A 14,641-nucleotide genomic window follows, 5' to 3' on the forward strand; every position below is an offset into this window, starting at 1 on the left:
TTTCGGGTTTTAGTTGGGACAAGATATGCCTGATTTGTGATATGATGTCATTAGTTTTAGATCATAATTATATCGCATTTCAGGGGGAATATTTCAGACAAACTCAGGGAGTCGCAATGGGGGCGTCATGCGCACCCATTTTCGTGAATTTAGTGATGTTGTCATGGGAATTGGAATATCTGTTTAAAAGTCAATACTATGTGGACATTGAGTTCTATGCTAGATATTTGGACGACTTGTTCATATTATGGAAGGCACCTGTGGATAAGATTGATGAGTTTATGACTTTTCTTAATAGGACAACGGGATTTTTAAAGTTCACTCATAATTATAGTGTCAAACAAATAGCGTATTTAGATGTCATGGTTAGTCATCATGATGAAGGATTTGCCACTAGTATTTATAGGAAACCAACTTTTTCAAACGATTATATTCATTTTACAAGCAATCATCCACCTCATATTTTTCGTAATGTGGTTAAGGGGCAATGTATCAGAGCAGCCCGGATGACTTCTACACAAGAGATGCTAGAGGTAGAGATATCCAACATATTTCATCTTTTTTATGAGCGTGGGTATCCTGAATATATACTTAGGGATATTACTCAATATGTCCTTAAGCAGTGGGGACATAAATATATTCCATTATTAGGGAAATCGGAGCAGAATAGTTCTGGTATTAAGGACTTGTCTGGAGGAAACCCATATGATCAGTTATCATCCCATAGGGTTTGTGTTTTGACATATACCCCCTTTGTACATGCTATTAAGGAGATCTTGCAGAGGCATTGGGATGTATTTATCAACCACAATATAGGACAGCAGTGGGATCATATCCCCAGATGCGTGTATAAGACAGCACCTAATTTGAAGAAATTATTAGAAAAAGCAGGTAGTATTAAACAGCGGATAGATTATACTAAAGGCACCAGGAAGTGTGACTCCTGCAATCAGTGCCGATATATTAATGAAGTCACCAGTATTCATCTTCAAGACATTAACCATACAATTGTCAAGTGTAGGAATGGAAACTGTAACACCAAGCAAGTGGTTTATTTAGCAACATGTGTATGTTGCCCTGCCTATTATATAGGAAAAAAAGAACGTTGTTTTAAAAAACGTATATATGAGCATTATTATAGTATAAAGAAGCAGGACAGCAACAATGCTCTATCTAGGCATATTATAGATAAAGGGAACAAACATAATTTTGTTTTTGCCATTATCGATCAGGTTATATGTTCCCCTTGTGGTGGGAATTGGAAGATGTTTTTAGCATTACTTGAAAGTAAATGGCAGATATTTGCTGATGCCACTAGATTTCCTGGCATCAACGATCACATTAGTATTAAACCTTTTTTAGCATTAGAGTAATATATACATATACATTTATACACTCATACACTTATTATTGTGTCTAACTATTATGGTATGAAATATTTAGTATATAATATTAGTAAATTATTTTATTATGTTTTCTTATTATGTACTGGATTTCATTTGTATGCTTTTTATATAGTTTTGTATAAATGTGTTCACTCCATTTTACATGCAATAATTTGTTCTGTTGCTTTTAGAATTTTGGCGCGTTTTTGCCAATTAATTAAGATATCAGTGTATTTATACTGAGTTCTTTTTTAATTTATGTGTTCTGAAGAAGACTGATTTTACAGTTGAAAGCGCTTAACACTTGTTTTATAATAAACGTATTGGCGTTGTTGGTCGAGCGGCTTTTCTTTTTCATTCCTGCCTTTCAGTTGTTACATAGAAACATGGTTACACCACTATGATCCTGAGTCAAAACAACAGTCCATGCAATGCACTCATGCTCGCCAAGGCCAAAGAAGTTCAAGACCCAAACGTCAGCAGGAAAGGTCATGGCCACAGTGTTTTGGGATCAGGAAGGTGCTATAATGATTATCTTCCAAGGGGCCAGTCAGTTAATGCAGAATACTATTGTAACTTGCTGTGCCAATTAAAGGAAGCATTGAAAGAAAAAAGGAGAGGGAAGCTGCAGAAAGGAGTTCTCTTTTTGCAAGACAATGCAGCTGTTCACAAGGCTGGCAAAACGATGGATGTTTTGACAAAACTGGGGTTGAGTGTATAGACCATCCACCCTACTCTCCAGATCTGGCCACCTATTTCCTGTTTCCAAACCTTAAAAAAGTTTGAAACGGTGGCAGTTTTAGTGATTTGGAGGTGAATCCAGCAGCGGACCACGATTTCAGTGACCAAACTTGAGACTTTTTTGGCAGGGTTACAGAAACTTAAGATATGATGTGCCAAGTGTATTGAACTTAGGGGTGAATATGGTGAATAACTTGCAAGTTTCATGGCTCCACGTCATTCCATTCTTGGTCAGGCTTAGAACTCTTCAGCACCCCCTCGTAGTTTGCCTTTGCATGAATCACGTAAAAATACTGATATAATAATGTGAAACAGTGAAAATTATTTTGTATACCTAAGATTTGTGCTAAAAAGCAATTTATAATTTTTGTAAGGTTAAAAAAATGAGGTCATGACAGTAAAATCATTAGCTATATAACCTCTTTCATTCAGACACACAGTTAGCAAATGTTGTCAAATTTAGCACTGGCACTACAGTAAGCAAGTACAGCAATATCAGTTCATCAACATTGTTTGTCTTATTTTGACAAAGCTGTTCATTGTCAGCCACTTGGTACTCATGGTGACATTATCACATAGGTTCATAGGTAAGCACTAGGCTAGCTGCCCTTGTTGCCATTTTAAGCGTAGCACATTTCCCTTTTTGTGTTCAAAATAACCTATCCCATTTGGATGTAGATTGGTCTTACCCATCTCATGGTCAATAATTATATATTACCCCTAATGAGAATAACTGGGGTCAAGCACTTAAGAGCTGCCTCTGTCCCTTAGTAGTACAGGAGGCACTCCTAGGGTACATTTTTTGTTTCCCATCAATAGATCCAAGTTGCACTTAAAAATGGACAGGGATGAAATTAATTTTAAATAAATATGTTTTGAATATGCATAAAAGTCTCTTCTTTCTGTGCCACAGAACATCATTTCTTAACTGTCTTACCTTGTACCAGTCATAGCTGGAAGTTGGAAAGCCGTGTAAAAGAATAACAACATTAGAACTTCCGACAGCTCCCCAGGAATCTGAAAAGTAGCAAAAATAAAAAAAAGTATGACACCGGATGATGCATCTTCAAAACAGTTTTAAACATTGTAAATGGTCATACATCAAGTAAAGCCCCATTTCTAGTTGTGATATGTAACATTAATGAGAACATAGTATTAACACAGTGAGAAAACTTGGGCATAATTTAACAGAAAATGAATGAAAGCCTTATATAATGCCAACTAAATGAAGATGTTAACAGAATTCAACTGCAGTCCAAAAGCAGAAGCATTCTCAATATACGTGCATAGCCGGCGTTAGGCATAGGCCAACTAGCTTATTTCAGTATTTATTTAATGTAGGTAGACCAGGATGGTGGCACTGGGTGTTGTGGTGGTGGGCACAGTGGAGCCCTTTTGCCTAGGGCACCAGTTGACCTAAGGCCGCTCCTGTATACGTGGTTAGAGTCTGTCCAGTCTCTGAACACTTTAATCAAGTTATTAGGTCTAAGTCTGAATGGTTCCACTTCAGAAAATTCTGGAGTGTTTCTCTGCTACAGTTCTCCATAATTCTGTGGACAAAATGGTTTCTGGTACAAAATATGTAGCGTTCACCTCAGAAATGTTTAAGTGGCAGAACATGGATTATTACGCCTATAAGGAATGGTCATGTGGTCAAATGTTGTTTTGAGGTATGTGTCTTTTGTGGCAAGAGTTTTCATTTTCAGCTCTGAAATCATAACTTATGTGCCTTATTTTGCAATTCCACATGACCTCTATGACAGTGTGTTTGACAATTATATGCCTTCTAGTTTTGAAACTATCCCTGACATTGACTGTAGAGCTGTCTTACAAATGTATTTGTTTTGAATCAGCATTTAGTGTTAATAGGAGCTATGCCACCTTATGTATGAACAAGAAACATTTTGTACCATAATACTTTAAAAACAACTCTCTTTAAGTTTACCTTTATGACATGCTGCTGTTTTTCTCTTACACATAGTTAATTATAAAATGCAATTGCTTCTGCAGTTTTATCTATGTGTATATAATGTCAGTATTTACTGGGTTTGCCTTAGTGGACTTTGCCCATTTATACAGCAGACCTTGGAAGAAAAACACTACAAATACAAGGTTAACTGATTATGTTTGCATGTACAATCGGGAACAAGTGCAGAGAAGCCTAACAAATATTGCTATACATAATATTTATTTAGATAGAGGAAATCCAATATAAACATACAATACACGCATGCTAATAATACTTTGCATGAAGTGATGATAATAATACATGATAATAAAATAATAATACATGATAATAAAACAGTCACTCTATACCAGGAAGGGGAGTGATGAGGTAAAGATCACCTGCCCCTAAATACAAGCCATTCAGTTTGAAGCATGAAGAATATAAACTGGCCACCCTTAGATGTATATCTAAAGAGGGTAACAACTATCTCAAGTACAACTCCAACCCAAGTCACAGCTTCAGGCTTAATGACCAGGGATATACCTACTAGCGTAACAGGCAATGCAGCAAATATGGTACCTGGCCACATACAGGGCCCTGTTGAGGTCCAAACCGGATATCCTAAACACAACTGTGAGAATCTGCGGGCATCATAGCTCAAAACACATCATAAGCAAGCCTCCTAAATAATTTTTTCAGCTAAAATCAGTTTTCTTGGTCTACATGAAATGACATCTTTGATCTCATACTCTCTTTAAGATACATTTATATAATCCGGTGTTCCTGGTTAGCAACATCTAATAGAGCTGAGTTAGCCTAGTGGGCTAATGCACTATGCTATAGAACAAGGTGATATCATAATTTAATAATAAACCAAACACTGGACTGAGAAGAGCACATGCTGAATATACAGTAATTTATTCACAAAAGATTTAATGCTATAATAATATCAATGGTGTTTTCGTCCAAGTATCCCTCAGACATCATCAGACAAAATATTTGAACAATGAGACAATTACTCTTACATACATTCAATCAAATTGATAAATCAACTAATTAAAATGCTTAAAGCCACCTCCCATTTAGACCGACTGTGGCCTGGGAAGGCTCTAAGATAGCACCCTAGGCTAAATATGTTGATTAAAAACTTAAGATGATTGGTGGGAGTTCGTCCACACATCCTTAAGGACTCTTGGGATTTTCTAGCTAGAATAATTCCGGAATACAATGTAGCGGGACTGAAGTTCGTAACCACTGACATAGTGGATCTCTTCTCTGTGATCCCACACAATATGGGGCTCAAGTGGTTGGAGAGGGCACTCCAAATCAGAACAGAGACCACAGACAACGACATTTTCCTTTGCTTGGAACTAGCTGAAATCATTCTCAAAAAAATGTTTTTGTTTTTTGAGGGGGAGTTTTATTGGCAGGAACAGGGAGTAGCTATGGGAGCCAGTTGTGCCCCCACATATGCAGATATTATTTTATCTGTATGAGAAACCAAATTTGTACACACATGCCCCTATGCACAATACTGGAAACTGTATACTAGAGACCTAGATGATATTTGTATCTTCTGGACAGGGGATGTGGAATTATTGAAGGAATTTATGGAATATTTATCTCACACTACTACCTTTCTTCAGTTTACACATCAGGTAGTGGTTGATGTGTTTAACTATCTTGATGTGACTATTTACAGGATTGAAAATGGGTTTGAATCTATGGTATACAGAAAACCATCTTTTTCTAATACTTACATAAATTACAATAATGCATGCCCATTATTTCAGAAAAAGAGCATTATTAAAGGACAGTACATTCGTATAAGCTGTATGACATCCCTGGATTCAGATTTTCAAAAGGAATGTAGTAATTTAGAAAAAATGTTGAAGGAAAAGGATACCCTATGAAACTTATTCAGGCGATTCAAGATGAAGTAGTACAGGGACAAAAAGACAAATATACACCTGTCTTAGGTCCATATAGAATTTAGGGTACAATAACTTTGATAGGGCACTGGTAACTAATTTTAGTGGGAATGCCTAATCAAGTTAAAAATGTCATTAAAAGGGAATGGAAGAAATTTTCTGAGTTTACAGATTTAGAGGTGTTTAAGAAAAAACCCTTGAAAATAGTCTTCAGGAAAGGACAGAATATCAAGAATTTATTAGAACATACCATTAATGCATGGGTTTTTACCCACAAAAGGAGAGGTACATACAGGTATGGGGCATGTGCCCAATGCAAATATATATTACAGGGAGAAGAAATTTGTATCACTTCTAGACAAAAGGTGTTATATAGCAAGAATTATTCTAATTATAACTCACAGGGCCTAGCTTATTTGGTCACCTGCGAAGCATGCAATGTCTTTTATGTTGGCAAAACAGAAAGGCATCTCAAACGCAGGATATATGAAGGCCTAAATGATGTAAAGAAAAGATGTGGTACAAATGCCCCGTATAGACATACATTAGGATGTACCAAGGCTAAATTACTTTTCTTTGTTTTGGAGATGGTTCCAAGGGAAACAAGAGAGGGTCTTTGGGAGACCAAATTAGAGTTCAGAGAAACCTTTTGGCAGGTTACACTGGAAACTAACAAACCCCTTGGATTAAATGATCATATTTCTATTTTGCCCCTTTTAAAGCTTAGATCAGCTAAGCTTTAATATATAGTTTAAAACTTTGTGAAAAAAAATCAATATTTTCATTGTACTTATCAGGCCACTATTTTTATACATTTTATATAGGTTTAAACATACATTTTCTATGTTTATATAGTTACACAAAAATATTTTTATGTGTTTTTAATATGTCCTAATAGTGTGGTTATGAAATACTTGAATAGATTACATATATCTTGTATTGACAAGATAGATTATACTAGAGTTGCTTCTTGTATGTTTGTATGGTTTTAAGCATTTTAATTAGTTTATCAATTTTATTGAATGTATATAAGGGTAATTGTCCCGTTGTTCAAATATTTTGTCTGAAGAAGCCTGAGGGATACTTGGACAAAACCGCCATTGATATTACTATAGCATGAAATATTTTGTGAATAAAGAATATTCAGTGTGTGCTGTTCTCAGTCCAGTGTTTGGTTTATTAGTTTTTGTTCTGGACTAGCTCCATTCTCTGTTTTACTGACATCATAATTTGGTTATATGTCATCAATTACAGCATGTGGCAGACATACCAGATTAGGACATCATTTTAGTCTTACAGCAAATATGGAGGCAGTCTTTACACTGGTTGCTTAAGACCATGGCAGCTTAGCAGCATGTATTACAGTCCAAGTAAAAAAACATTGTTGACTAGTTGCAACAGAGACCAAACTGAGAAATCGGAGTCATAGATAATGATAGTATAAACCATTAGCTTGGTTTCCAGATTGTACACTTCTCTTTTGGTTTGAATCCCATCAGCTTTTTACTATTTGCGAACTGAAAATCATCTATTTTGGTTAGAATAACTTATTTTCCATAAGGTGGCACTTCCGAGGAGGTTTACTTTCCATGACAATCCGAGTGTTAATTTTAAGTTTAATGCATTGCCTCAGCTAAAGTTTTTACACTTAGAATGATTTATATATATATATATATATATATATATATATATATATATATATATATATATATATATATATATCAAATTTCAAATCAAATATTACATTTGTTAGTTGAGAATAACAAATCCCAGTTTAAAAAGAAATGTATAAGCGTATAACATGCTCATTTAACAACACTTTATATGCATTAATAATAAACCCACACATTATCATCTCTAATATCTGAAGTGCCTTACTTATAAAACTGCATCTCTTAATTGACATTCAAGGCATCCATCATGATGATACTTGTTTTTTTTTTATGTACTTGTGAAAAGATCATAATTGGTTCAACCCAACCACAAATAAAACCATCAAGCAAGGCTTTTGTGATGTAGACCACTGACCTCAAGTCCCACATGCCATGGACTACATACCTGCTGCAATAAACACCTGGTCCATATAGGGGCAGAGACATCAACAAGAATGGTTTTCATTTTTTGTGTCTGTAGGTGGGATTCAATGCAGATGGTTTCATAATTAACAAACATGCTCATTCAGTAGGGTGATAATGTACTTGATATCAGCATATGGCACATTTGTGACCCTCACTACCTCTTCCAGCAGAGTGATTATACAGAGGTGCAATCAGTTGGTAAGTACAGGATTCATGTTGTCTAGCAATGCATTAATTGTGTGTGCTGCAGTATGAACTTGAAAAGGATAGCAAAACAGTTGCTGTGTGTGGTACACTGCATGCTTAACAGGTAGCAGACTGTGTCCAGATAACCAACCTACCCCAGTCACTGATGTGGCAGCACCACAACAACCTCTGGATGGAGACAAGACTGGTAATACTGACCAGAAGGATAGCAGAGGTGGACAGGCTCCCCATGAATGCAAAGCTCAGTATAAGTATAGGTTAGCAGAGGAAAAGAGGCAACCTCTGGTATAGAATTTTGTCTCAAGACAGCAATACACACAGTAGAGATGCACAGGATATAACAATGCATAAAGCATAGTAGTTGCCATGCTGAAACCAGTGCATGCTATGTGATATACTACGTGGCCCGTTTTACACTGTGAATCCAACATTGCCACACAAAACCCACAAGAAATAAGCATCAGGTTAGTCAGCTATCATCATCTGCACATGTGACATAGTACACAGAAGCAGGCACAAATAGAATAAGACACACAGTTGCTCTGAATCTTTAAAAATATTTGATTGATAGTAATCCAGTATGAATGCTACTTGGTTTCCAGAATGATTTTTGTCTGAGTTACCCTACCAATTCTTAATAGATCTCATCAGAATTGAATAGTTGAGCCTGTTATTGAAATAACAATGCAACTAAGGTACTATGGAGTAGTTCATACCAATGTTAGTCCTTATCCTATGCAAATGTTTAATTTGCATATCTAGGATAAAAATCATGAATCTACATGCTGTACACATAAATGCATAGTTTACTCTAAATTCAGAAAAGGGGACAATATACATAAGAAAATGATAGTACATGTTAATGATATGTTATTTAGTAGGTGACACCGTCATGTATACACAACCATTATCGGTATAAATAATGTACTCATAAGTGGTGTGTGACTGACTGCATTGTGTATATGAATTTTCTGGCATCAGCCATTTTCTTATTTTTGTATGTACACCAACATGCCATATTCACTGTACAGTCGTGCTAGCCCTAATATGCTAAGTCCAGTTATATAGATTTCTCCATGTCTGTTTATTTTGTGCCATCTCTCTCTACTGGCATGGATTTTTCACTTCCTATTCTAAATGATGGCACACACTTGACAGATGAACACCCACAAGCATTCACATATGAATCCTTCACAGCATTCATTGCTATATGTGCATGTGCTTTGCTCTGTATCCTGGTATTGCTGTTCTACTAGCATTGCTGATGTTCCTTAGCATTATTGCATGGCTCAGTTTGCTTGTGGCTTGCTGTCTATAAAGATCCACATCCCTACTCCACTCTAAAGGATTCCTCAGAAATCTACTCATCTGAGTGTAATCATGAGCTGAGAGTACAGTATATTCAACAAACCTACTGCTTATAAAAGAAGTAAAGCAGCATACAAGCAGGCCCATGTGTCCACAGTACAAAAAAACACAAAATCCACCAAGAAAAGCACTGGAGAAAACATTATTTATATATATATATATATATATATATATATATATATATATATATATATATAAAAGTCTACTTAATATGATCGACAGCCGAAACACTGAAAGCTCAAAACATTGAAAGCTCATATGGTCGACACATAAATCCAAAGCATTATGCCTTTTCCCCACCATAGTGCAACCCTGGAGTAGGAATAAATAGGGGCGTGGGGGCACAGCCCTCGACATTATTTACGTGAATATAGTCAATTCAGTTAAAAGTATTCATATGTATGTTTAAAATTTAAGACCTATGTGGGGGGCTTTCACCCTCAACACCCCCCCTAACTATTTATTCCTACTCCAGGGTCACGCTACAGTGGGGAAAGGGCATAATGCTTTGGATTTATGTGTCGACAATATGAGCTGTCGACCATATGAGATTTAGTGTTTTGGTGTCAGTCAAATGGTTGTCGATCATATGAGCTTTCAGTCATATGAAGTAGAACCATATATATATATATATATATATATATATATATATATATACATTTTAGTAATTTTCCTATTTTTAAGAAACATACCCATCCCTGAAAAACTGAGTTGTGATACAACAGGGATAGTGTATCTTGCGATGTGTTCAACATGCCCAAGTTTTTATGTGGACATGTCTACCAGAATTTTAAGGAAATGGGTATTAGAGCACTTGTATGCTATAAAAACAAAAAATAGTAATAACGCCCTTTTTAAGCATTCTTTGACATGTTCTAACTGGAAGAAATTTACTTTTTCTATAGTGGAAGTTGTTAAACATGACCTTAGGGGAGGGGACTTTAGAAATTATGTTGAACACAGAGAGGCAGAATGGCAGATTACACTTGCTTATTTATCCCCTGGTCTGAATGATATGGTGAACATAAAATGTTTCTTAAAAAAATAGGAAAATTACTAAAGTGAATACACAGGAGTGAATGCCGTTGTGTTTTAAACTGTGTTAAATGTGTGGACACTTTGAGATGTACATTTTTTGTAGTATGTCTTTAAATGTTTTTATGCATTTAATTGATTTATTATTGAGATGATCTGACTGGTCAAATGTTTTTTAATGATTTAAAAGTGATTGGGAAGTGTATTTTATCATTTCTGATGAAGTCTTTGGGGCGAATAGTGAACATTAAATTTTAACTATGCTAAAAAAGAACTTTCTTAGCTTCTCCAGTGCTTTTCTTGGTGGATTTTGTGGTTTTTAAACCTACTGCTTATCTGACTGCAATCATTCTTTGCAAAAACTGGACTAACGTGAGAGAGGACAGCCAGATAGCAGGTAAAGTGAGTAATAAACCCTACATTACTTTTAAAATAGGACAGAACTTTAAGAATTTGGTTCAGCATTACTAGTAGTAAAAAAATGTGTTCACTATCTTAGAATGGCTAAGTGTGGGGTTTCTTCAACGTATAAATTTACTATCCCTCATGAGCAGTTTGTAGTAAATGGTTTTAAGTTAAAGCGAAAAGAAACTTCTAACTGCTCTACTAGGGGTGTTGTTTATGCTGCTTTGTGTCAGTGCTGTTCAGCCTTTTACATAGGCAAGACTGGATGCCATTTCAAAGATTGTATCAGGGAACATAACAATGACATCAAAAACAAAAAAGAAAGTAATGCTCTAGCTAAACACATCAGAAGTTTTCCTGATCATATTTTTAAATGCGTTGTTATAGAGAGGGTGCCAACTGATTTGCGCAATGGCCCTTGGCAGCTACTTTTGAAGAAACATGAGTTGTACTGGCAAGTCCAGTCAAATGCAGGTAGCCTTCCAGGGCTAAATTATTTGACTTCTATTTCATACTTATTAAAACTGAAGGCTTTGGAGCTAGAGTTTGTTTTGAACCTGACAGTTTTACCTTTATTTTTTACTTGCATTTTAATAGTGGTTTTATTACTTTAAATGTGTTCCTTTGCTTGGGGGCTCGGTAATCATGTGACCTATTACCTAGTATCATGTGATCTAGTACCTGCTGTTATATAAATGGAATTCAAAAACTGTGTTTTACCTGATGAAGTTTACAATTAATACACAAGTCGTTTTTGGCATTGGTTGTCATTTCTGTAAGAGTCTCTGTGGTCTGTGGCTTTTCTTCTTTTGGAGATGACAATATAGATGGGTACAGAAAACTAGAGAAAAGAAAAGTATGCTGTAGGACCGAGGTAAGAAGCTACACATGAATTCAGGGGAAGGATGGGTGAAAGTGACTGTTAGAAATATGTCTACAATGGGTTTCTATGACAGCGTCTCAGAATCGTTTTACGACTGACATCCAAGCAGCAGCCATGTCTTCCCCAGACTATAACATTTTGTTTTTTAGACAGTACGTAGGGTGCCTTTAAACAAATTAAAATTACTGACACTTTGAATGACTGTCCTGCTTAATGAGCAGAATACATTTCAGAGCTTTGTCTTCTGTTTTTGTATTGCAATTTTAAAACCTTTCTTAACTGATACATTTATTTGGAAAACAATTGTAGGGCTAAACAGTCAAGAAGGTATATGTGAAAATAGTAAAGAGCACACATCAGGGCAAAGCTGCTAGTGGATAAATGTTAAGCAAGGAAAGGAAGAGGTTAATACTTGATCTGACTTGCAGTATTTATCTAGCCTACTTCATGGCAGTGTAATCATGAGCTGAGAGTACAGTATATTCAACAAACCTACTGCTTACCTGACTGCAATCCTTCTCTTACCCTTTAAGATGTTTGAGGCAGATTGTCCTATACATATCTGCACCATAAAGAAACAGAGTTATACTGCCTGTGATATCATTTGCCTTGCCTTGGATGACACTCAGGGCTCAATGCTTTACTAGACTCACACTTTCAGAAGTTATTTTATAAAATTTTTACCTAATATTGGAATGTTAATTTTTGATTGTTGGGACTACTAAATATTTCTGCCTTGGTACTGCCTTGTGGTCACCTGCTAGACTAGAGCTGAGTTACAAGTGATTTGAGGGGCCTGGAGATTTTTTTTTTTCCTTTTCTTGTTTTTTTTTTTTTTTTTTTAATCCAAAAAGTATTAGCATGGCTTTGGTTTTCTTATTGTTCAAAAGTGACCTGTTGAATATTCAGACATTCAAGAAGCTCATTAAACCATGCCAGGAGTGCACTAGTGAAAAGGAAACATTATCTGAATGGCACAGAAGGCCTGAATTTTTGGCAGAGTAGATAAATGTTATATATCTATGGTTATTCATCCTAATGCTGAACAAAGACATCAGAAGTATCCCAGTACTGATTTATTCATGTAGTTCATTAATTTTGTCTGAAATAAGAGTGAGGAAGCTAAGGTTATTTGAGTGACTCATAAAGGCTGGATTGTTGACATACTGTACAATTATGTGTCTAAAGTCATATATCAGTAAACAAAGAAACCAGATGTATCCCTGTGGTACATCAGTGTTTATAAGACAATCATCACTGCTGTGTCTTTCCCACTGTCCATTATTTCAGATAGCGTTGAAACCATAATCAGACCATTTAGGCCCTTTCATTTCAAAGAAGCAAGAGGTAGAAGGGTGTGGTTTACTGGGATTAGTGCCTTACAGCCATTTTAATGCATTACAGTACCACAGCATCTCTTTCAGTATATGTGAAAATATGATCAGTCAGCTTGGTAACAAGCCATCTCAGCACCAAAACCTGATCTAATGCCATGCTAGGTGTTTGTAATGGATGTTTTATCTATTGAAAGGAGTTAGTTATTAATGGACAACTAATACAAGCACATTTAACATATGTTATTGTTGGCATAATAGTTAAGGTCTTCACCTCCCATGCACAAGGTACACGGTTTGAGCCTGACTTCCGGTCAATTTCTGTTTACAGTTTGCATGTTCTTCCTATGTCTTTGTGGAGCTCCTCCCACCACCAAAAAAAGTGCTAAAAGTGCTAAGTGTTTCCATCTCCAACTCACCAATGAATGGAGCTGTGGGCAGCAGCTCTACATGGTGCCCTATAGGGGGAAAAGTTGTACAGACCAGCCACTTTGGGCATCTACTGTGGTGCACAGTATTCTCAAGGTAGGAGAACACAGATCACTTACTGTGTGTCATGGCAGGGCTAGTTTCTCAGCTGTATAAAATATGGCTCTAGGTGATTCAGACATGTTGACTAATGTCACTAAATGGGCATGGGTATTTGCCAGTGATAAAGGGGTTGATGACCTCTCCTACTCCAATCTATGCCAGGGACCCATGCTAACAGTGGAAGGGGTGCCCACCATAAAGTCCAGCAACTCTAAGTCAATAAGCTACTGGCTGGCTGGTGTCCAGTTGCCCAGCCTGGGTTACTTGAGATAGCTCTGAGCAAAAGCTGGATTTAAAACCAATCAACCTGCCAAACATCAAATATGAATTGCTACAGCCAATGTAGGGTTCACTGACAGGATGGAGCTTGGAAGTGGATGACATGATGGTATGGAGGAGGATGGATATCTAATGTATTCAGGAGACATGATATAAGGGCAATGCAGCAAAGCCACTTGGCTTGGGATCTAGAATATGCTACTCAGGAGGAGGACAAGCTAGAAATGGTGTGAGAATTGTGGTGAAAGACAGGTTTCAGAAGACCACGAGGAATGTCATCAGAATTAGTGATAGACTCATGGCAATCAGACTCCAGTGTAATGAAGGACAGTATTCATAATCTCAGCCTATGATAGGACAGTATTCATAATCTCAGCCTATGATAGGACAGTATTCATAATCTCAGCCTATGATAGGGCAGTATTCATAATCTCAGCCTATGATAGGGCAGTATTCATAATCTCAGCCTGGGCCCCACAGCAGGGTTGCAATAGTGAGGAAAAGAGTGCAATCATA

General features: G+C 36.4%; 1 protein-coding gene across 2 annotated transcripts in view; it reads right to left on the reverse strand.

Annotated features, from left to right (window-relative positions):
• MEST overlaps positions 1-14,641 on the reverse strand; it is a 425,711-nt gene that overhangs the window by 355,994 nt on the left and 55,076 nt on the right. For both annotated transcript variants that reach the window (XM_044088671.1, XM_044088670.1), the window contains exon 3: positions 3,064-3,143. In XM_044088671.1, coding sequence (XP_043944606.1) covers positions 3,064-3,143 — 80 coding nt within the window. The remainder of the gene's footprint in view (positions 1-3,063; positions 3,144-14,641) is intronic.

This window comes from Protopterus annectens, chromosome 11.part0 (genome assembly GCF_019279795.1).
Source record: "Protopterus annectens isolate FY-2018-M chromosome 11.part0, PAN1.0, whole genome shotgun sequence".
NCBI classification, from domain to species: Eukaryota; Metazoa; Chordata; order Ceratodontiformes; family Protopteridae; genus Protopterus; species Protopterus annectens.